General features: G+C 40.4%; 1 protein-coding gene across 5 annotated transcripts in view; it reads right to left on the bottom strand.

Annotated features, from left to right (window-relative positions):
- PTPRT (protein tyrosine phosphatase receptor type T) overlaps positions 1-24,882 on the bottom strand; it is a 1,308,680-nt gene that overhangs the window by 248,771 nt on the left and 1,035,027 nt on the right. For all 5 annotated transcript variants that reach the window (XM_072631465.1, XM_072631466.1, XM_072631467.1 and 2 more), the window contains 2 exons: positions 6,989-7,190; positions 3,625-3,727 (listed from right to left, as the gene is read on the bottom strand). In XM_072631465.1, coding sequence (XP_072487566.1) covers positions 3,625-3,727; positions 6,989-7,190 — 305 coding nt within the window. The remainder of the gene's footprint in view (positions 1-3,624; positions 3,728-6,988; positions 7,191-24,882) is intronic.

The raw sequence follows: 24,882 nt of genomic DNA, 5'->3' as shown, positions 1-24,882 counted from the left end.
AAGTATCTGAGGCCAGACTGGAACTTGGGTCTTTCTGACTTTAGTGTTGTATCCACTGTGCCACCTCAGGACAGTGGAGAGTACATGTATCCACTCATAGGGATAGTGCATAAAAACAGAGAGCTCTCACACACAATACTGGATGATAGCTGCTTTGGTGGGGTAGCTAGATGATGGCACAGTGGATAGAACATGAAGCTTCACTCTTTTTGCCTCAGTTTCCTCAACTGTAAAATGAGCTAAAGAAAGGAAATGGCAAACTACTCCAATATCTCTGCCAAGAAAACCCCAAAGGTGTTCATGAAAAGTTGAACACAACTGAAAATGACAAACAACAACAGCTCCTTTAGGGCAATGCAAATCAAAGACTTATTTATGTAAAGTCTGTTATACCTGTATGAATGACACCTTACTGCTTCCTCAAAGTTCCACAAGGAACCTCAAAGCTACTGGACTGGGTAAAGAAGTCCTCCTGACTTTGCTTCACAGCTTTTAGCAAAGCTTTAACTAGGATGGTGTGACTGGGGCTTTGTCCTCTGGTACTGAATTTAGAATGTGTTAACAGCACGCACTTGTAGACCTCCAGTAGCACACAAAGAACAGAAGTCTGCATCTAGTTAGCAAGGATCACTGAGTTAAATTAGGAAGTTACCAGATGGGTGACTAGGGTGAATTCCTTCTCAACTCATCCTGCTTCCTCCACCTCCTGAAACCTTCCTAACAGCAGTCTTTCACTGTTCTCTACTCATGATATGACAGTGTTATAGTCCATTTCACCCCTTCCAATGAGGCTACTTGTCAATTTGTGGAACTTTCTCTAGGATCATAAATTCTTAGTTACAGTTCTAGGTTTTAGTACTGAAAGCAGAATGGAAGGGGGTGGGAGGGATAGTGATCTAGGGATATGGTGTGAAGCAGATGGGACCCACAAGGGAATCTTTCAGTTTGGAGCACAGGATTCTCAGAAAGCAAAACATAAAACAACATAAAATGTGGTGCGAATGCCCAGTCACATGGTACATTATTACCAGTACACACATCACTCGTAATAACCATGGCTTAACGGTATCTCAACTTATCATCATTTGGGGCTTGGAGGTATCCAAGGGAACAGCTAAGAACTGCCTATGATCTGTGCTTTGTTTATTTACCTTCTTATAATCTGTGCAGGTCTATGATTTGGACCCTAGGGTGAAAGGAAGATAATGGAAGCCAATAAAAAACCAACAATAAAAGCCACTGCATTTAAATATACATTTCATTCAGTGGGTCATTTTTTGCAGAGTTGGGGGCTGGGACAATCTTTCTGACAACCCTATAATAGGCAATGTTGTATGGGTGTTAGAGAATCAGACTTGAATCAGAGAATCAGGAAAACCTGCATTCAAGCCCTGCTTCTAAATTTAATTTCTGTGTGAATTGGAGTGAATCACAACCTCTAAGAGTCTCTGTGCTCTCCTCTGGAAAATGGGATTGAACCATGTTTTCCACAGGAATACATCATGGGAAAGTACTTTGTAAATCTCGAATTGTTTTGTAGAAACAATTACTCGTTTTGAGAACATACAAGCAAAACCCTCAGCTTCAATGGAGGTGGATGTGGAGCTGGTGCTGTTGAGGCACAGGCAACATATGACACAAAGCAAAGTACAGGACCTGGAGCCCAGGGAACTGGGTTTGAATCCTGCCTCTACTATATGCTATCTGTGATAACTTAGGATAAATCACCTTTACCTCTCTGGGGCCTCAGTTTCTTTATCTGTAAAAGCAGAAGGTTAGGCTCAGGGCTTCACAGCCCTGCCTAATTAATTGCAAGTTATGTCATCACCTCCATGATGTCATGGTCCTCTTCAAGAACAAAGGACAAATGCAACAACAGCCACAGTGGTGTCAAACTCACGTAGAAATGGGGGCCTGTTAATTCATAAAAAAGGATCTCTGTGGGATGCATATTGGCATAGTTTTAAAATTATTCTTTTCTGTATTTTTATTATTTTGTTAAGTATTTTCCCAATTACATTTTAATCTGGTTTGGGGCACCCCCAGGAAGAATGTGGACCAAAGCCATGTGTTTGACACCTCTGCCTAAGGCTCCTAATCCTGTTCCTAGGGCTAAATTTCTCTCCTGGGGAGACTCCCTCCAGTGGGTCTTCAAACCAGAGACAGAGCCACTTAAAAATCCCCAAACAGGTAGAAATATTCAACAAGAATTTTTTTTTTCCCACCAGAATATACTGTTTCTCATTGGCATGGCCAGGAACGGAAGTATGCTTTTGTCTGAGAGAATGCCACCCAAGGTTCTCATTCCATGGATATAAGCACAGGCTGCAGGGGTAAAGGGCTCTTTAAAATCCTCCTGTGCACAGCTCACAGAAGCATGTCTCCAAGCCACAATTTTAAAACGGGGCACAGATCCTGAGCACCTTGTCTGGGCAGATTGACAAAAACACCGGAAGCTTTCCATTCCCTGGGATAGGCTGGATCTGCCAGCTTCCTATCGTGACTGGTATTTATACCATATATGCTGCATGCTTTTTCTTTTTCCCATCTTTGTCCTTCATAAACACATCTTCCACTGACCTTGGTGCTTGAGACAAAGTGCCTGGGTGGATGAAGAACTGACCTTGGACTCAAGAAGAGTTAGGTTCAGATATTGTCTCTGTCCCATCTGTAACCCTGGGTAAATCAAAACCTCTCAATGCTTCTGGGCAATTCTGTCATACTATTAGTTACAATAAAGGTGGTGTCCTGTACTGGCAGAGGAGTTTCCTCATTAGGAAGTACACTCTATCAATGAAATCATTGGTAGGTGGCTTAGTAGATGTTCTATCCAGTGTCCTAGTAGAACCCAGAGTCAAGAACACCTGAATTCAAATCTAGCTTCCTAGTTAAGTGACCCTGAGCAAGTCACTTAACCACTATCTGCCTTGATTTCTTTGTCCGTAAAACTGTTAATAACGGTACCCACCTCCCGCGGTTGTTAAAAGGATGAAATGCAACAGAATTTCTAAAGTACTTTATAAACCTTAAAACACTATACAAATGCTAAGTATTATTATCCCGATCCCTAATCACATTTGCCACTGACCTTGACACTGGAATCCCTGAATGCGTGACTGTCAGTGACTCCAGCACAGTGGTGGTGTTGACTTTGCCTTACCAGTGCTTCTATTCTTATGCTAGATTCCACTGTGTTCCTTCTCTGGGCCGGGGGTGCCAAGGCCAGCGTTTTCAGGAAAAAGGCTGGTGAGGAACCAACTGAGCCAGCCTTGCTTCCTGGAGATAAACTGAATTTCTCCCCTCACCCCCCAGGACAACTCTTACAGTATTAGAAGAACTGCTAAAGGCAGAATCCTTTTCATTCCCTCCCTGACCTGAATCTCTTTTCCTTGACCTTTCTCTGTGGGCTGGAGAGTTTCTGTCTGACCAGGAAGCAGATTCTGAGCCCTCACTTGTAGCTTTGCCTCATGCCATCCCCCTCCTTGGTTATGCCCCTGGCAGCTGGCATTGTCCAGGACATGTCAGTGTCATTGCTGTAGAGAAAAGAGACATGTATGGCCCTGGAAGGAGAGGTGAGATCTGATATGACCCTGTCCTCCCCCCAACAGAGAATTAGAACTTCACCTGACAGGTGCTCCCCGGGACCGTGCAGGCTTCAGCATGACAGTAATGGTTGTGTCTGTCTCATTCAAAGGTGAATCTGTGTCATATTCAGGCATTGAAGGAGCTGTGGAGAGAGGGGAGGGGAGTAAGTAGGAAGAAGAAGAGGAAAGGAGCAGAGAAAGAGGAAAAGAGAGGGGAAGAGAGATGGGGAGAGAGGAAAAAGGGAGAGAGACAAAAAGAGAGAGAGAAGAAGGAAAGGGGAGGGAGGGAGGGAGACAGGGAGGAGAGAGAGAGAGAGAGAGAGAGAGAGAGAGAGAGAGAGAGAGAGAGAGAGAGAGAGAGAGAGAGAGAGAGAGAGAGAGAGATACAAAAACCAGTGATTAGCCACTAAACAGGATAAATCTTCATTAGTTTACCAGTCCTCATTGGGCTGGGCTTAGACTAGGGCTGTTGTTCTTAACCTGAGATCTGTGAGATACGTACACACACACACACACACACACACACACACACACACAAACATGTGTATATATACATATATATGTGTGTACAGACACACATCTTAACTGAATTTCAATATAATTGGTTTCCTTTGTTATCTTCAGTATCTCATTTTATGCTTTTAAAAACATTATTCTGCTGAAGAATCCATAGGCTTCACCAGCTTATTCAAGGACTCTATGACACAGAAGAAGATAAGGACCCCTGTTTAGGGGGAAGCACAGTTTATAATCTGGGCGCTGAAAGTTAAAGCCAGCTGGATCCTCTTTTGGAAATGGAGGCAGTGACTTTGTGTCTGCCTGCAGATTTGAGTTGACATGGAGAGGGAACTACCATTGGCTCCTCATTCTTTAGAAATGGTCTTCATCAATACTCATGAAGAGCCATTTGTGAGATAGGTTTTTGTCACCGGAGAACACGGAATAGGGAGAAGAGCACTAGATTCAGAGCAGGAAGACAGGCTTGACTCCTGTGGCTACCTGTGTGATCTTGGACAATCACTTAGCCTCTTAAGGACTTACTTTCTTCATTTATAAAAGGATGGGATGGAGCTAGATGATCTCCAAGTTCCCTCCCAACTCTACACCCCCTGGTCCTGTCACCTTGGTGACTTCATGTATGTTACTCCCTTCTTTAGGACTCAATTTCTTCCTTTGCTAAATGAAGGAGGTACAGCTCTAAATCTGTGATCTTATAGTCACATACTCCAACCTGGTCATTCAAAGATGACTTCTAGTCCAGATTTTTCCACATACTAGTGGTATGACTAACCATCTGTCATCTCTTACTCTCCTTCCTCCTTTGTAATATGAAGGGTTTAGTCTAGATTGGGGGTGGGGAATCTGCAGCCTCAAGGCCACATGTGACCCTCGAGGTCCTCCAAGTGCAGCTCTTTGACTGAATCCAAACTTTAAAGCTTGGACTCAGTCCAAAGGCTGCACCCAAGGACCTGGAGGGCCACATGTGGCCTTGAGGCTGCAGGTTCCCCATCCCTGAGCTAGATTCCTCTCAGCTCTACATATTCTGGGATCTCTGACAATTATTCTGCGATGCAGGAGAGCCACCACCATTCCATGTCCCAGACACTAACCATGTCATAATCTTTTATAACATTCACTGCAAGCTGCCTTGGTTTATACTCCTGGACCTGCCTATAGGACTGGGGAAAGCTCAGTGAAGCCTCCAGTCATCCAGCTGCATCTTGTTAGAGGCTACTTCCATGACTGGGAGCTGATAGACTGGAATGTAACTAAGAGGGAGGGGAGAATGAGTTTTTACTACCTTCCTTTTCCACTGAGGGCTTCAAATCCAATCCAATGAACCCAGACAAAATCAGGAGACCCTGACACACTTCCATAATTCATCAGAAATCTCAAGGGGTTTCCAAAGAAGGAGACAGCCCGCATGCAGAAGGGACCATAAGGAATGTTTTCATTTTAAATCCCATTCCAGATACAAGCAAGTCAGCCTCATGGATACTCATTGCTTCAGAGTACAGGGAGATGCAGAGCCTCAAGTCCTCTATTTAAGTTCTGTTCAAAGGTGGGCAAGTGGTTTCTGGTTCCTCAGAAAGCTTTGTGTTTGGCCTTCTCACAGAGATAGTGTCCTGGCTGTATAATTATCTACTGCACAAGGAGATGCTATTCCTGATTCATTCCCAGAACGGCAAGTGATTTAAACTGAGTTTTTCATCCAACTGTCTCTCCCAGTCCCTCAGCATACAAAGGCACAGATTGGAGAGCCTGCCAACTGAAAGCAAAGGTTAATTGGCTAAACCCAGGGCCTTGGCCTCCCGAGTATGGTGCTGGCTAATCAGTAGGAATAACAATTCAGTACCCAGGGAACCCAAACCTTCATGTCCCTAACTTCACTACAGGGCTTTTGACCTTCCCTGTAAATCTGTTCGGATGCTCTGAACCCCCATTTGGGTTCAGAGGGGCTTGCAGGCATAGTATTTTCATATTTCATTAGGGGAACAGCTCAGTAAAGAAGTTTCTGAAAAGCTACATGTAAATTAAAATCTCATAGGATTTAGATCTGGAAGGGACCTTTGAGAAAGTCTAGTCTAACCAAGAAAGTAGTCCTAGAAACAGAAATTAATTTCCCAGGGTCACACAGGCAGCAGGTAGGAGACCCAGAGTTTGAACTTGGGTCTCCTGATTTCAAATCTGATGGAGATTTTCTCCCCCGGTAAAAAAAGAGGGACACCTTGAGAGATAAATTGGCATATAAAGGGCTATTTATGGAGTTGGAAAACCTAGGTTTAACTCTGGACAAATCATGGAACCTCACTGACTTCATCTGTAAAATGGGAATAATAACAGCAAAAAGGTTGTTAGGAGGACCAAATGAGACATTGTATATAAAATGATCTACTGACTATATAAATGCAAGCTATTGGTATTGATTCCTGGATATCATCAGGTGTTAGGATCCTAAATTTATAGCCATAGAGCTGGAAGGCACCTCACAGGTAATCTAGTCCCATTTTACAGATGAGGAAACTGAGGTACAGTTAAGTGATTTACTCAAAGTCATATGGGGAGTTAGTGACAGAGGCAGATTTAAACCCATTTCTTCTAACTCCAAATCAAGCATTCTTTCAACGAACCTCCAAGGCAAAGAGACAAATGAAGCTAGAAAGCTTGATATCTAAAACTGTTCTATGGTAAATATCTAGGAAAAGTAAACTTTAGTGTTTTTTTCCAAAAAATAAGAATTTCATATATTGGGGTCTACTTAAAAAATGGATACTTTCTAAAGGATTTCCTAGTGCCTGAGACCTCACAAAGCAGAGAAAGTGTCACAGCCACAATGTGGTTTCCCCTTTTTTCCAGTCCACAATTCTGGAAGGTGCTCTCTTGCTCCTCCTCCCAAGAAATACCTGAGATTTTGGTGGCGATTCGTGTGGTGATGGGAGGCCCAAAGCCCTTTGATGTGCTGGCCTTGATAGTGAATGAATAAGTTGTGCCTGGATACAGGCCCACAAAGAGGTGGTGGGTTTCATTCCGAAGCTTGAAGACTTTCCCCCTCTGGCTGGAAAGGTCAGCATTGGGATCAAGGGAGCCCACAGCCTTGTAGTTTATCTGCAAAAGAACAACCAAGGAGGTTATCTTTGGCCACAGGCTTCTGGAAAAGCAGAGGGAAGACAGAAGAAGCCAAGACACATCCTTGCTGAGTGACCCTGGGAAAATTATTTAATCTCTTCATACCCTGGGTAATTCTTAAGACACTACGTTTCAGAGAAGGTAATGATCTGCATTGGTACAGGGAGCTTCCATACCTGGGATTTATGAATTCCAACAAAATGATAGGCTCAGTTTCTTGTTGAGCCTTCCCCCTCTGTCATTATTTCCAAGTGATCTTGTATATAGCCTGTTTGTGCACAGCTTGCATGTCTCGAGAACAAGGTGCTGTTTTATACCTTTCTTTGTCTTCCAAACACTTAGCGCATAGTATCTGGCACATATTAGGTACTTAATAAGTGTTTATTGGCTCTCTCTCTGTCACTCACTACTGACCAACCATCAGTTTCTGGAGAGGCAGACCGGTGTAGTGGTAACAAGACTGGAGGCCTAGGTGTGGATTCTGGCATTTACACTATGTGACCAATGGAAGTCACTTAGTGTCTATGAGACTCAATTTCCTTAAATGTAAAATGGAGATATTAACCCTTACACAGCATACCCTACAAGATTTTTGTATGGAAAGAGCTTAGAAAACCTTCCTGTTGTTGTTCACTTATTTCACTTATGTCTGACTATGTAAATCTGTGATTGGTCAGCAACTTTGAATCCTTAGAAGTTAGGGTAAGAAGCGGGGTTGTTATTCAGTTGTTTGTCACGTCTGACTCCTTGGGACCCCATTTGGAGTTTTTTTGGGGCAAAGATACGGGAGCGGTTTATTTCCTTCTCTAGTTCATTTTACAGATGAGGAAACTGAGGCAAATAGGGTTTAAGTGACTTGACCAGGGTCACACAGCTAGTAAGTAGGCTAGATTTGCACTCAGAAAGAGGAGTTTTCCTGACTTCTAGGCCTAATACGCTATCCACTATGCCCCCTAAGTACTCCATTGTAAACCTTATAGCATCATAGAAATAATGAGTGTTATCATTATCCAGGTGCTTAAACACTCTCCTGCTTTATTCTCACTGCTGACCTTTCATTTATTCTATTTCTCATGGTTCTCCTATGCCAGAAGCACGGTGATGTCACAGAAAGAGCACTGGATTTGGAGACAGAAATCTTGGTTAAAATCCTGACTCTACAACTGACTATCTGTGTTACTTTGTGAGACAAATCTAGTGCTTTTGGAATTCAATTTATTCATCTGTAAAATTGACAGGGGTTCTAACTTGAAGGTCACCTCCCATTTCTAGTTCTTACAAAACCTTGCCACTTCCATTTGAGTCCTGGGAAAGGATTTTGGGCAAGTTGAAATAGATAGAATAGAAAAAAACCATATATATATATACATGTATATTTGAAATCCTGGTTAGTCTGTCTCTTCCCCTACTCTCTCCCATCCCCAGAAAAACGACAGAAGTGATATGTGGCAAATCCTACAGAAGCATCTCTTTGTGGTGTTTATGCTTATAGCATTATTTATCACAAAACAATGGGGAAAGGGTCTTGAGAATGAGAGTAACTTTCACTCATTCACATCTTAGGGACTGAAGTCTCAGTCTGACCCCAGCTCCCCATTTTTAGGCACACATAATTTTTTCCTAAAGCTAATAGCTAAAAATATCCTTTGAAAGGATACTATATACGAATAGGTAGGCATGATAGGCTTGGAGTCAGAACAGCTTGATTAGAGACCTTGGACAGGTCATCTCATCTCTCTTTGGCACAGTTTCCTTGTCCTTCAAGGCATGGTAATAATGCTTCTACTCTCAGGACCGTTTCAGGTTTATCATTAGGATTAAATGAGGCAACTTGTGTGAAAAAGTGCTTTGCAGCCAATAAAACATGGTATAAATATGAATTCTTTGTCTTCTAATAGCTGCTTGAGAGTGTGTATGTGTCTCACTTGAGAGGATGAAGTCACTTTTCATTATGAAACTTAAAAATAAGAATGCATTAGTCAGCATAGAATGTGAAACTTGACTTCAAAAATCACCTTTCAGTTTGGAAAACAAATCACATATTGTTTATAACAAAGAAGCTGAAGGTTGTTTTTGTCAGTTTGGACCAATAACACACTTTTCTTTATCCTCTGATCCTAACAGACTTGGCTGAATCTGGGAACTTATGGTCATGGGTCACTAGCCCCACTAGTACTGCAGATCTCAATCCATCCATAGTTTCTAAATCTGCATGAACCTTTTGTTCATTCCCTCCTTTAAAACCCTCACAGGGTTCCACTCAACATTCTAGTGATCTTCTTTTTGGTCTCTTGACGCTATATGAATACCAAATAAGTACACAGGTTGTCCAATGGTTGGTTTTCTGTCGATTTTTCTACAGAGAGGTCCACCTTCTTTTCTGGGCTTACATCTCTCTGATGGCATTTTTGATACTACATCTCCCACATTCTTCTTCATTAATAAAGTACAATGGGCTATTTATACCCACCATGTCCTTCTATATTACCCTTTGGTTGATATTCAAGTTAATTCTTTGGAGATGGTGGTGATTCATAACTTGAAACACCATATTTATAAAATTCATAACTCAAAGCATTATAGGAAAAATATTGTTGTTGAAAATCTGGACCTCTATTTTGGGAAGAAGCTTGGGGTCCTTAAAGGTTCATCACCTATTGGTTGGCTATTCAGTGATGAATTCCTTAGCTATGGCAATCTAAGAAAAACCTTTCCTCCAGTTTATCAAATTGTGATAGAGCTGTGATTATAAATGCAAATGTGACCTTTAGATTCCTAGACCACAGACAATGTCATTATACCACCAGATGAGACACATATGCAGGAAGTTATCATAGAATAATTTTTGTATCTTAATAATGGGAATGGTCTATAGGATGATATGATTTTAGGGCTGGGGCTTGGGATGAACCTTAAGGTTCACGTACTTTATACCCTCTTCAATTACATAGGAAAACTGAGTCCTCAAGAAGTTAAGAGCTCAGGGTCTTAGTAATTAGTAGCGGGTCTGATATTTCAAATCAGGGCTCCTGCCATCAAATCCAGGGTTCAGGTCTTCTGACATCAAATCTAGGGTTCATTACACTGTACACTGGATACTTTCATCTCTATTTAGAGGAACTGTCCAAAATTTAGGAGCAGAGATAGAAAGAAACTGGTCCTCTCATAACAAGCTCCCTCCAAATCTGTCTAGGAACAGAAAGCAAAGGTCCCAAGTAGGGATAACGGGTTCCTCATCACACAAGGCTATTCTCACAGCCTGCTGGATTACTGCCCTGAACATCACAACTTTAGCACTTATCAAGGGCCACCTGGTCTTTGAACCATACACATTGAGATGCAAAAAACAATGGATTTCTTTATTCTCTTTGTTCATTCTGTCTTCATAGTCTGTGAAAAAGAGTCCTCGACTTCTATTACAGATGATGGAATAGAGCTATGACAGAATATGATGTAATTGTTAGAATGCTAGACTTGGACTTGAGAAGATCTGGGTTCAAATCTTGACTCTGACAGCTGCTGTGTGACCCAGCTGTATGATCCTGGGTAAGTCACTTAATCTTAGATCTTTACTTTCTTCATCTGAAAAATGGAGATAACTATCCCTATCAGGACTACCTCTTGCAGTCCCAGTCCAAGCCTTGCTAGCTCATTGTCTGGATTCTGATGACTCAGAGTGAGTGTAGACAGCAATTGCTTCCGTTTTGGTGAGAAACACCAAGGCTCTTCGAACTCTTAGACTGGTTTTATTTTATTTTATTTTTTGAGAGTAGGTAAAAGAAGCCAGCCTTTGACTTATTTTTACCTAGCGTTTATCACTGAATGGACATTGTCTCAGACAAACTGAGACCTTGGAAAGACCTTAGCTCAAAAAGACCACAGGTTCCCACTGCACCAGGACCATGCCAATTGTTCTAATCTATATCTGGCCACTGGACCCAGGTTGCTCATGAGAAGACAATGAGACTGCAAAGCCCTTCCTCACTTAAATCCAATCTATTTGCATGTCATGGAGTCACCTCTGTGATGTCATGGTCTTCTTTGAGAAGAAAGGACCAACAGCAAAATAAATCTCAGAAGCCTTGGAGAGAAAATGAACATAAATTGCTTTACAAACTGTAAAGTGCTACATAAATGTCAGTTATTATTATTAATATAGGAAGTTATTGTTACTGGCACAGGTAACACACACCTTTAATAAAAAGCATGACCACTTCAGGCACCCACTTGAAATTCTGTCCGAGTTCCACTCCATGTAGTGGTGGCAAGTGCGTTGATATACAGACACTTGGAGGTAAAACTCATGACTTATTTACTAGCCAATTCCTTCCCTATGTTCCAAATTCAATCCAAAAGCGGCTCAATTTCAACTGAGCTGTCAATATAATATACCGGGCTCTCCTGCGCCCCTAACCTTTCCTGATATTACAGGATCCTCACTTATTTGTAATGAAACACCATGAATAAATCAATGTATGTTAATATAGCAAGCCTTCAATTTTTTATGAAGGGCTCTACCAAATCTAATTCCCAGCTTTGTCAGAAACAGTCTTTAAAAAATTGAAGTCCCTAGCTTTATAAAGTTAGCCAGATGAGGGTGCAGAGAAGTGAGGAGAGAAAAGAGAGAGGTCAAGGAAAGGGATGGGGGTAACACTGCAGCCTCTCCAAGGTAATAAGATGCATAAATGAATTCTTGTTTTTAAGCAGAAAGGAAGAAAGCTTTGTTACACCAACAAGATGAGAACTCATAGCTGTTCCCTACTGACTTCTCCATAGAGGTCCTATATCACTGAAAGTCTTAGTGGGCCTTGTTCCATTCAGGTGACAAGGCCCTGGCAAGATTCTACAGAAAACCAATGAAGAACCCTGAGAATGACATGATTGAGGAGAATGATTCCAAAGACACTTAAGCAGATGAAAGGCCTTCTGCTCAACCTGCCATCATCTCTGGTTTGCAACCTTCTGAAACAGGCATCTGGAGACCTGATTTCAAAGCAGACAGCTATTTAGAATGGCGGACTGTGATAACTGAATTCCTAGGCTGTATCTGGGTGCTCTTGATGCAACTGGCCCATTCTATTAGTTAAATGGTGGTGGGGGCTGGAGGCGATGGAGAATGGGGTGACCTTGATCAGACTGGTTGTTTTGTTTTCACAGAGCAGCGTGGTGGAATTAATTTTTCACATTTTCAACCAGTTGCTATAGAGTCATGTGGTTATAATCTTTTGTTGTTATAACAGCCTCAGACACCAATTTTCTAAAAGGAGGCTTTGGGCAAAGGGGGAAAAAATCCTTTCACTGGATAGAAGAAACTGTAGCTTTTATTATTTGGTCTCCTAACAACCAATAAAAAAAGAAGGAAAATGTGAACATTTTCACATTAGAGCAGAGCGTGAATGCAGAGATGTTTCTGAGTATGCATTCCTGTAACTCAGTTACGACTTTCTATTTTCCAAATGCTTCTGTTACTAGTATATTTGTGTTAGTGTGATTGTTATCATCATTTCTGTCATTATCGCTGGTGCTGTTGTTGTTTCGAGTACTGCCACATCAGGAATAGAACTCAGAAAGCATAAGGTATCTGCCAAATTCCACCACACCAGAATCTCATCCTTTAGGGATAACATATAGCTAATTCAATATTGACAACAGGATTGAGAGAAGCAGCCATGATGTGGCAGAGAAAGGGCTCACTGTAGAGTCAGGAAGACCTGGATTCAAATCTTGCCTGTGCCACACAGAAGCTTGTGTTTCCTAGGTAAGTTCCTTAACTTCAAGGTGCCCTAAGCAACTCTGAAAGATCAGAAATTACATATGAGTCTCTGATTAGTATTGGTGGAGGGAACTGCTACACTGGGAGCATCCTACAGAGATGAAATCAGAAGTCTGGACTGAAAAAAAGGAAAAAAGAAAAAAAGGTGGGGGAATAGAATGGGAGCTAGAAGACACATTAGAGAACATTTTATTAATGATCTCTTCAATCACTCAATATCAATCAATAAACATTTATTAAGAGCCTACTGGGCAAACACAGACCTTTCTATAGTTCTCAGAGAGCTGACTACATTTATAAATTATTTTTGTGCTTTTTGTGGATGGCAGTGTTTGCGTAGTTAATATCAGGGCATATGTGTGTAAAACAGTCAAAACAATGAGGACTTCTAAGAGGAGAGAAGAAGGTTTGCCATGCAGATGTCATTCTAAATTACTAGGCCTGCCGTTGAGTCTGCTCTATCACTCCACCACTGGTAAGTTACAAAGCGCAATATGTAGCCAAATCAATGAGCCGGCAGCTCTGTGGGAGAGCAGACGGGGGCAGCATCAGAAATCCCAGTATCTCAGAGTGGTGAGGAAAAGCAGCCCAAGAAGAAATCAGTGCTATCATTTTTGAGGTCCATTAATTGAACTTCTTAGAGACAATGAATGGAACGACTTTGGGAAGACCTGATCAGTTCCAGTGGGAGTGTGTGATGAGGAGGTCTGAAATGGGTACTTAGAACTTACAGATCTCTTAATGTTGAAAGACTGGTTTAGGCTACTATAGTCTCTGGGGAAGGAAAGGATCTTTGCCTACACAGTATTATTTTAATATTTTTAGTTTAATTCCTTGTCTTGAAATTAAGTAACTGAATACAAAAAAGAGCCTGCTGTGTAGGTACCAAACACTGTGCCAAGTACTAGGGATCCAAAAAAAAAAAAAAAAGGGCAAAAAACAGTCCTTGCCCTCAAGGAGTTTACAATCCAACGGGGGAGGCAATAAGCTAATAAATACGTATAAACAAGCTATGTAAAGGATAAATAGGAAATAATTAACAGAGGGAAGATACTAGAATTAAGAGATGCTGCGAAATGCTTCCTGTAAAATGTTAGATTTTAGTTGTGTCTTAAACAAAGTCAAGGAAGTCAGAAGGTAGAACTGAGGAGAGAGGACATTCCAGTCTTGGAAGACAGCCAGAGAAAATGCCCAGAGATGAGAGATGGATGCAACGGCCAGGAGACCAGTGTGACTGGATCTAATTAGGAATATGTGGGGGCAGGGCAGGGAGGTGTAGGCAGACTGGAAAGGTTCTCAGCTGCACTTGCAGTGATCAATCTCTAGTTACATACTATAGGAATGATACCTGAAAGGGCAGTCTTGTTAATAAACTTTAAACTATTAAAACTGATAGTCTTTTCTCAGTCCTCATCCTTCTCAACGTCTTTGCTGCATTTGACTCTGCTGACCACTTACTCTTTTTGGATACTCTTTCCTCTCTAGGTTTTTGTGATACTAGAATCTCTTGGTTCACCTTTGACTTGTCCAAGCGTTCCTTCTGAATGTCCTTTCTTGGCTTATCCTCTGAGTCACACTCCTGAGCTTTCAATACTCCGCAAGGTTCTCTCCTATGCCTTCTTTTGCCCCACGTTATACTTTCTCTTTGTAACCTCATCAGGTACCGTGGCTTTAACAATTAATTTTATGACGGGCAGTTTTCAGAAGAAGAAATCTAATCAATCATTAGTCAAATAGGAAAAAAATGCACCAAATCACTAATAATTAGAGAAAGGCAAATTAAAACAGCTCTGAAGCACCACTTCACAAGCTATCAGATTGTCTAAAATGACAGAAAAGAAAAATGACAAATGCTGTAGGGGATTTGGAAAAATAGGGACACTAATGAATTGTGGGTGGAGTTTTGAACAGGTCCAAGCATTCTTGAGAACAACTTGGAACTAGGCCCAAAGGTCTATAAAACTATATATAACTTTTGACTGAGCAACACCACTGTAACTCTAAGAGATCGAAGAGATCATACAAAAATATTTAGAGTATCTCATTTTGTGGTACCAAAGAACTGGAAATTAAAGGCCCACTGATTGGAGAATGACTGAATAAGTTGTGGTATATGATATGGGGTATATGATATAGTATTGTGCAATAAGTAATGACAAGGGAGATGGCTTCAGAAAAAAACCTGGTGAGATCTATATGAATAGATGCAGAGTGACATGAAAAAACAGGAATCACTGTACATAATAAAAACAATATTGTAATAACGATCAACTATGAAAGACTTAGCTACTCTGAACAATACAATTATTCAAGATAATTCCAAAGGACTTCTTCTTTTTCTTTTTAAAAATTAATTAATTTTTAGTTTTCAACATTCACTTACGTAAGGCTTTGAGTTCTAAATTTTCTCCCCTTCTCTCCCCTGCCCAAGATGGCATGTGATCCGATATAGGCTCTACATATACATTCATATTAAACATATTTTCACATTAGTCATGTTGTAAAGAAGAATTAGAATCAATGGGAGGAACCAAGAGAAAAAAAAAAGCAAAACAACAGAAAAGAGGGCAATCACATGCTTAGATCTGCACTCAGACTCCACAGTTCTTTTTCTGGATATGGATAGCATTTTTCATCATGAGTTCCTTGGAGTTGTCTTAGATCCTTGCATAAAGGACTTGTGGAGAAAGAATGCTATTCACCTCCAGAGAGGGAACTGATGAACTCCATGCAAATTAAAGCATAATTGTTTCCACTTTGTTTTTTGCCACATGACTAATAAGGAAATATGTTTTTATATGATTTCACATGTGTAATTGCTGTCATATTGTTTGCCTCCTCAATGAGTACGGGAGAGGCTGGAGGGAGAGAATTTGGAACTCAAAATTTAAAAAAAGATAAAGTTAAAAATAAACTATAAATTTTTAAAAATTACACAGATGATATCCGGGTTTATATATTCAGACTAGGTCTGAACAGTCTCTCCCCTGAGTTTCAGTCTGGCATCACCATATGCTTACTGGACATTTCAAAATGAATGAACTAGACACATCTTAAATTCAGCATATCTAAAACAGAATTCATTGTCTTTCCCTCTAGACTGTCTCCTCTTAAACTTGCCTATTTTTGTTAATGGCACCACCTCACTCCTACCAGAATGGCTAACATGACAGATAAGGAAAATGACAAATGCTAGAGGGGATGTGGAAAAACGGAAAATAGGTAAATCCTTCTAAGTTCATATCTCAGCCTTATCTTGGTCTTCCAGCTCTCCCTCATCTTGCATGTCCAATCAGTTGCCAAATTTTGTTGTTTCTACCTTCACAATATCTCTCACATCCTGCCTCTTCCTTCTATTCACTCCTATCACTACTCCCTCTTTAGTTCAGTCCTTATTCCTCTTTAGTTCAGTCCTTATTACCTCTTACGCAGGTTATTGCAACATCCTCCTGATTGATCTCCCTGCTTTAAGTCTTACCACTCAAGTAAATCATCCTAACTCCTGACTAAGGGATTTTCCTTAAATGCAGATCTGAACATGTGATTCCCTCCATCCAAATCTAGTGGTTTCTTCTAGGGTGCCTCTAGGACAGCATTAAATTCAAATAGTAACAAGGTCACTAAGCTAGCCATAAGGATCCCTGCAGCCACATATTTACCAAGAAAACCACATATTAACATTATCTATGTTTTATTGTATTTTTGTTTATTTTTATTAAATATTTTCCAATTGTATTTTAATCTGGTTTGGACCACACTAAAGAGATTTGTGTGCATGTTCTAACATAATGCTAGGAGACCTCAACTCTCTTTAGCTTTGAAAAGCCATTTAAAACTTGGCCCCAATCTATCTTTCCAGACTTACTGGATATTTCATTCTCTTCTATACTCTATGATCCAGTCAAGCTGGCCTTCTCTTCTGTTCCTCACATATAGCACTTCACTTCCTCTCTCCATCCTTTGACCCTAGCCATCCTTTATACTTGGAATGTATCCCTCATTGCCTATTCCTCACTTCAGGTATTATATTCTAAATGAAGCTTTTCCTGACCATCCCAAATGCTAGAGCCATCCTGCCCAAATTACCTTGCATTCAGCTACATTGTAGGTAATTGTTTCTGTTTTGGCCAGAAATCCTGAGAGTCTTCCCTTCCCAGATTGACTTTTTTTTTTGACTAGGTAAAAGAGGCCATGTCTCCCCTCATTTCTTACCCAGTCTTAAATCACTGAATGGGCATTGCCTCAAACAACCTGAGACCTGAGAATGACCTTAGTTTAAAAAAGCCAAGGTCTCCCACTGCATCCAAGACCATCTCCAATTGTCTTGATCTACATCTTGCCACTGGACTCAGATGGCTCCAGAAGAGAAAGTGAGGCCAGTGACCTTGCACAGTCCTTCCTCACTTAAATCCTATTTATTTGGAAGTCATTGATCCTCTTTGAGAATGAAGAACAGCACATTTATAGTGATTAGCTTTACATATATATATGTATATATATATAGATTTACACAGTACATATACACATAAATGCACATATACATACATATATATGCACACACATATGTGTGTGTGTATATATACATACACTTATGTATGTATTTTTTATTTCTCCTATTAGGCTGTAAACTCATGAAAAGTAAGGATTACTTCATTCTTTGTATTTGTATCTCCAGTGCCTGTCATTGTGCCTGATACATAGTAGGTGCTTAATAAATGCTTATTGATTGCTCCCTTTATTTTATAAATGAGGAGACAAAAAAAAAACTTGCTTAAGGGCCACAAAGGTAGTAAGTAGTAGAGCTGGACTTGAACATAAGCCCTCTAAGTATAGACCCAGCATTATTATGTACTATCTATCCACCCATCTAGGTATCTAACCTTCCATCCATCTATCCATCTATTTATCTATCCATCTATTTATCCATCTATCTATCCATCCATCTATCTAATCTTCCATCTATCTATCCATCTATCCATCTATCTATCTATCTATCTATCTATCTATCTATCTATCTATCTATCTATCTAATCTATCTGTCTATCTATCTGTCTATCTATCCATCCATCCATCCATCCATCCATCCATCCATCCATCCATCCATCCATCCATCCATCTGTCTATCTACCTATCCATCCATCCATCATATTTATCTAGTCATCCATCCATCTATCTAGCCCTGTAATAGACACTGGAAAAAGTCTGACTATGAACAAACAGTTACTATGTTTCTTTTAAATTTGCTAATTGTTTGGTCATCCCTTATTTCCAATCTTCTCTTCAGTAGAGCTATAACCGTGAATTTTATGCTTAGGGGAGGTGGGGTAAGCAGAAGGAAATATGTTCCTAGTGTGCTGCATTAGTCACAAAGGAGTAGCTTACTTTAGTAGCCTGATATCTGGTAACTTCCTATTTTGAACAAATTGTTATTGTTAACTTGTTGCTACAATTTATTGTTTCTAGGTTGTTGAAAGAATAAAGATGTCAGCACCTTCTAGATTTAGCGCCCTTTGACAAAGCTCTTATTGCCATACCCTAGTTATCCCTATCTCTTCCTCATAAAAGCATTGGACTAAGCAAAAAGGAATGTAATTATCTTATTGTAGAACTCTATTATATTCACTAAAATAGTGAAAACTGCAGTAAAGAGACAATGAATAAGAATTGAGTTATCTCTTTTGCATGTGTCACTCCAGGACAAAGAGGCACGTATATGTGTGTGTACATGTATGTACATAAGAGGCAGGGGAGGAAAGAGATAATAATAGTTGACATTAATGTAGCACTTCAAAGTTTGCATTTTTATTATTAAAGTTTAGAGTATTCTATAAATACGTGTTAACCGACTTTGGATATTTAAGCTTGACAATTATCCTATGAGGTAGGTACTAAAAGCACTATTATTCCCATTTTACATACGAGAACACTGAGGCTCTGTGTGTGTCCACACACACACACATACAGTAGTGGTCAGTAATCTGAGTTCTTCTTTGGCCTTGAAGTTAGGGGACTGGGTGTGGGTAGCACAAGGAATCTGAAAAAGGAACTTAAGAGAGAAAAGAGAACGAAGCAAATGAGGGTGGGAAGGTCACAGAACTATAATATCTCAGAGCTGGAGGGGGACTTGGAGGTCATCAAATCCAACCTCTGACCTGGGGTGGATCCAACCAAGAACTGTCATAATACATTTATATGTATGAGTCTGTTGTAAACCTCATACTTGAGATGCATTTAAAGCACTCCTATGTGAGATGATATGGATACACTGCTCCCCTCCCCTTCGCAGAAAAGGTTGCCTTCTAAACTAGGCCAGGGGGATAAACAATTTAGCCCAGACACTTAAGGTGGGAGTCTGGCCTATATTTCTTATCTCCCCCAAAAGATGAACCAAGAGTAGCAAATAAAACTGTTCTAAAGCAATCGAATAAATAAGAGTTAGAATTTCTAGCCAGGGGCCAGGCTGATGTAAGAATTTACATTAATGCCACATCTTTTATTCAGATAGATGAAAAGTATATAGAAACTCCAAATCCCAATTTCACCAGGATTCTTTAATATGAGTAATGATATTTATAGCTGGGCATGTTTACATTCAAAAGATTAAATCTAAGAGAATCTGACTGAAATTACCTGGTTTGTTAGAACAAACCTGTGCAGTCTAGTATATTGTGGGTTCTCATCTAAGAGACAAACATGAGTTAGTCTAGTATATTGTGGGTAGCTAAGAGACGCATGTGACCTTCACCCCATTCTAAGGGGGCTGGGAGGTGAAGAAAAAGTTCCTAAGCCACATGTGAATGAGGAGAGTGGCCACTTAGACATTCAGTGAACTAAACGTGTAAAGGATGCTGTGAGGCTGGACTGGACACAAGATGAAAATAAGTGAGGCATAGTCCTTTCATAAAGAAGGATGTTCAATGAAATAGATGAATTCAATGTATTAACAAATTTAGCATGATAACATAAACGCTGATTAAGTGCCTACCATGTGCAAGCTAAGCCCTGAGGATACAAAGATGAAAAGCACAGAATAAGGCACATAAACAGATAAAAATGGAACAAGAGAAAGCAAGAGGTTCAGACAAAGTGCTGAAACAAAGCTCACTTTCCAATGTGGGTGTTAAAGTTGAAGAAAGAAGGGATGGAAGTAGGAATGCTTAACAGAGGAGATGGTACTTGAGCATACCTTGAATGAAAAGAACCCCAATAACTAGAAATATGGAAGGAATATGACCCAGGCATGGAGGTCATGTTACCCAAGTTACGAGGGTCAGAGAAGGGGAGCCAAAACCAGAAAACAGCTTGGTTAGAATTTATGAGTAGGTAGAGAAAAGGAGAATAACAAGGACTAAAGAGATAGAATGGGTAGGGACTTAAAATGTCAGGTTAAGAATTTTGTATTTTACCCTATTGTCTGGACTTTGAAGATTTTGAGTTGGTGAAAAATGGATCAGCCTTTCATTTTCATGAAAATCCAATTTTTGATGATAAAGCCTTCTTGAAATAGCCTGGAGTGGCAAGTTTGATACTATACCCACTTTAGATTCTGTACTAACAACCACAGGGATGGTTTAGGACCTGAAAATGTAACAGAAGGCAAAATATTACCATATGCTATCACCATTATTAACTGTTTCTATAGATCAGTTTAGGTCCTGTAAAAGTCATTCGTCATTGCATATGTAATTGTTCTTGGAGAAAGTTGGCTGTACCATATGACTCCTTGGGCTTCTTCTCATTTGTAATGACTACATGTCTGAACAGAAATGTTCATGTTTTTAAGTCTATTGACATACAGAAAAATAGGGAGCCAAAATCTTGTTAGGAGAGAAGAAATGGCACCAATAAGTAGAAATTCAAGGAAACATAGGAAGACTTACATGTGATACAGAGTGAAGTGATAGAAAGAGGAAAACTATAATCATTCAATCAGAAAAGTAATAAAATGAAATTTAATCTTGTGTAACTATATTGTTACTTTCTATGTTATTTTACATATTCATATGCTTTCTCTTCTTTCTTTATCAACCACTGGGAGGAGAGAGTGATGCAAGTTCCTGCCTCCTGGGGATGGGGGAAGGGAGCTGGCTGCTACACTACTGATGCAGGAGTTTTATAACAATGGTTGGTAATGACTGAAGGAGGCTAGACTGGAGAAAATGCATCCTTGAGTGATCAGGAGGCTTCGTCTTCCTAGAGATGAATGAGAAAATGCACTCCTTTCATCGAAGATATGGAGGACAATGGTTATAGAAGTGTGATGAAATGAAATAACCTGTGTAAAGCACTTTGCAAACCTTAAAGCACTTAATAAATGTTAGCTTGTATTAATGCTGCATACACTGTAAGATGGAATCATGCGTTGTTTGGTTTTGTTGATCTGGTTTTTACTTTTCATCATTGTTGTTATAAGGAATGGTTGTTGGATGGGAGAATAAGAGAGGGGTATATGTGGAAATGACTATGACGTTAAAACCAAAGTAATCAATAAAATTTGGGGGTGGGGGGAGAGGAAATAACTCAAGTGCATCACAATGCACATGTAACCATTAAGTTTGCCTAGATCACAGGTTCTTAAGCTGGCTCCTATGAATAGATTTTGGGTGTGGGGGATGGACTTTGATGGGAAAATTACATCTCTAGTTTTATTTAACTCTAAGTAAAAATGAGCATTTCCTTTAATTATGCATGTAGGCAACAGAATATGATTCTGAAAAGGAAGCTACAGGCTTTACCAGATTTCCAAAGTGGTTGATGACACAGAAAGGTTAAGAACTCCTGCTAGATAAACAGAATACTCCATAGCCATCAAGCTTTTCAGGAAGCCTGCAAGACTGAGCAAGTTCTGGCAGTGTGGTGTAATGGGAAGAGTACTCAATCAGGAATCAGAAAATCTGAGTTTGAATTTCAGCTCTGCTTCTTACTAGCTATGTGACCTCATGTAAGTCTTAAATTTTCTGGTCTCAGCTTTCTCATCTATAAAATGGGGGAACTGGACTAATCTTTTTAAGTCCCCCCTAGCTCTATGTCCTCTGGTCTTGAGACTGAAGCTTTTGGATTGGTGTCCCTAACTCCAGTAATGATGGCCGCACCTCCAGAATGGTTGAGTCTTTTGAATCAAGACCTGGGATCTGAGCAGCATCGTTTCCTGACATTGTCTATTATGATTACTACTGGTGTAATCCAATATTCAGAGGTTCTCTTTGCCTGACTGGGGCTAGGATTCGCTGTGACTTAGTTGTTTCTTCCTGGGGTGCTGAGGTATACACTCATAGAAACAGCAGACTTCCACCAGAAATGGATGAGTCTCTGGAGGCTGTCAAATTCATCTCCTTCATCTGGTTTGTAAGAAATCTGAAGCCCAGAGAGAGCTCATAAGAGCACACAGCTATGGATGAAAGAAGCATAGGTTTAGGGCCAGGAAGGACTCTCATCTAGTCCAGTCCCCTCAAATGAGAAAACTGAGGCCCAGACAGGTTGAATGAATTGCCCAAGGTCACAAAATATCTGTAGTTGCAGGACAGGAGAAATGACTCCACCAGAGGTCACACAATTCATTAAACATCTTATATCACAGCTGGAACTAGGACCTAGGTCTGACTCCAGTTCAGAACATGGTGCTCTTTTTATGATAGCTGTCCATGGTATGAAAGTAGCATGGTTTAAATGATGATTTTTAGGTATTTTTAAATCAATGATTATCTTTCCAATGTTGGCAGGTGATCGTTGCCCATAATGACAGAGTCTATATTACAGGAAACTGATTGCAAGAGAGGAAGGAAATTAGAGCCCTCATCTTAAATGAGAAGACAAAGCCTCCTGACCATTCAAGAATATATTTCCCCAGTCTAGCCTCCTTCAGTCATTACCAACCATTGACTTAAAACTCCTACATCAGCAGAGTAGCAGGCAGCCCCCTTCCCCCAACCCCAGCAGTCAGGGGCTTGCATCACCCTTTCCTCCCAGTGGCTGATAGAGAAAGAAGAGAAGGCACATGAATATGCAAAATAATCGTGGAGTAACTGCTGGGTAAAGCACTTTCTCAAAAAAGTGGTATTTATGGACAGGAGAGAAAACATTTCCTTTAGGAGCAATCCAGAGGAAGAAAATGGGACAATGATTGGCCCTCACAAGCTCTAGGCTACCTTCTAGCCCCAAGGGCTTATGACTCTACTTCTGTTGTAGAAAGACATTACTTTGGGGTCTCTGGGAATGTTCGTGGTTTTATTTTCATAACAAATCTTTTCATTGAGACTGCGTTAAGATAGGACCCAGGGAGGTAAAGTTGAAAGGACACTGAATTAGAAATAAGAAGATTTGGACGCAAATTCTTTCTCTACTAGTTAACTGTGTCAGTCAATATTCATCAACAATCGCTAATTAATTACTTACTATGGTGTGAGCCTAGGTGGATCATTTCCCTCCTCTGGGACTCAGTTTCCTCATTAGCACTGGGTTTAACTAGATGATCTCTAAGTGTCTCTTCCAGTTTGAAGAATCTATGAATCTATGAACCTTCAAAGGGCAAGATCATAAGAGGTCTTAGAGATCATTTAGTTCACTATTCTCATTTTGGAAGTGAGCCCAGAGAAATTAAGTGACTTGTCCTACGTTGAACAGAGATTTGGTCACTGACTTATGACTCAAACCTAAAATTTTACTGGAATTGGAGAAGAGTAATGGGAGGACTGTGAAAGAGAAAATTCAGAAGCTGACTTGTGTATACACATGTGGGTATGTGTGTATGTTCAGAAGGATAAATAGTTTACCTATGGATTGTGTGTGTTCCGCAGCCTTATCCTCAGATTGTTGTTGTTTAGTCATTTTCAGTCATGTCTGACACTTCATGACCCCATTTGGGCTTTTCTTGGCAAGGAAAATGGTTCATAATTTCCTCCTCCAGATCATCTTACAGATGAGGAAACTGGAGCAAACAGGGTTAAATGACTAGTCTAAGTCACACAGCTTGTAAGTGTCTGAGGCCAGATTTGAACTAGAAAGATGAGTCTTTCTGGCTTCAGGTCAAGAGCTCTATCCACTGTACCAAGCTGAGTGACTGAGTCAAGGCTCAAACCGAAATCTCTAGGGGTTCTCATTTCACTATCTCTTCAGATCAATATCATTCAGCCCTGATTCTCTGACCAGGGAACTTGAGACCAAGACCTTGCAAGGCTTCAGAAGAAGGAATTACCTAGAGGCTTCATACCACACACAAACTGGAGTCCAGCTTGGCATGGACCACATACTATTCCTCAAACCCCATTCCTCTTGCTCTTTTCTAGCAGGTACCTCAGTTCATTCTGCTTTTTCTATTGAAATGTCATCCCCTATCACTTTTACTCATAGAAATTCTATTTCTTCTTGAAGGCTTAACATAAACAAATGTCACCTCCTTCATGCTGCCTTCCCTGATCCCCTTCTTCTGTGCAACAGCCATACTCCCCCTGGTATGGTTATTTATATGTATGTCCTTCTCCCCACCCCCATTAGACCACAAGATTCTTGAGAGGAAGGTCTGTGTCTTCTCTGTTTTTATATCCCTATAGTGCCTATAGTGGATGCTTAATAGTTTTTGCATGAACATTTTGAATAATACAGTCCAACTAGATTATGTCCTGTGCCTCAAAAGTCTCCTTTCCTAGCTCCCATGCTTTGACCCACCACACTGCTCTCTTCTAGAGAATGTCATCCCCCACCACTTCTGCCTATCAGTTCTTCAAGGTCCAATTCAAATATCACCCCCTCCATCAAGCTTTCCCTTACCCTTTAGCCAGAAATGACTTTAACACTGGATCTGGGATCACAGGAGTCTTGACTTGCAACTTACTATCTGTGTGACGTTGGCCGAGTCACTTCTCTTTGGGTCTCAGTCTCTTCAACTTTAAAATAAGGTGGTTA

This window comes from Notamacropus eugenii, chromosome 1 (assembly GCF_028372415.1).
Source record: "Notamacropus eugenii isolate mMacEug1 chromosome 1, mMacEug1.pri_v2, whole genome shotgun sequence".
NCBI classification, from domain to species: Eukaryota; Metazoa; Chordata; class Mammalia; order Diprotodontia; family Macropodidae; genus Notamacropus; species Notamacropus eugenii.
The sequence above is the reverse complement of the archived record's forward strand: the minus strand, read 5'-3'. Positions and strand labels throughout refer to the sequence as shown.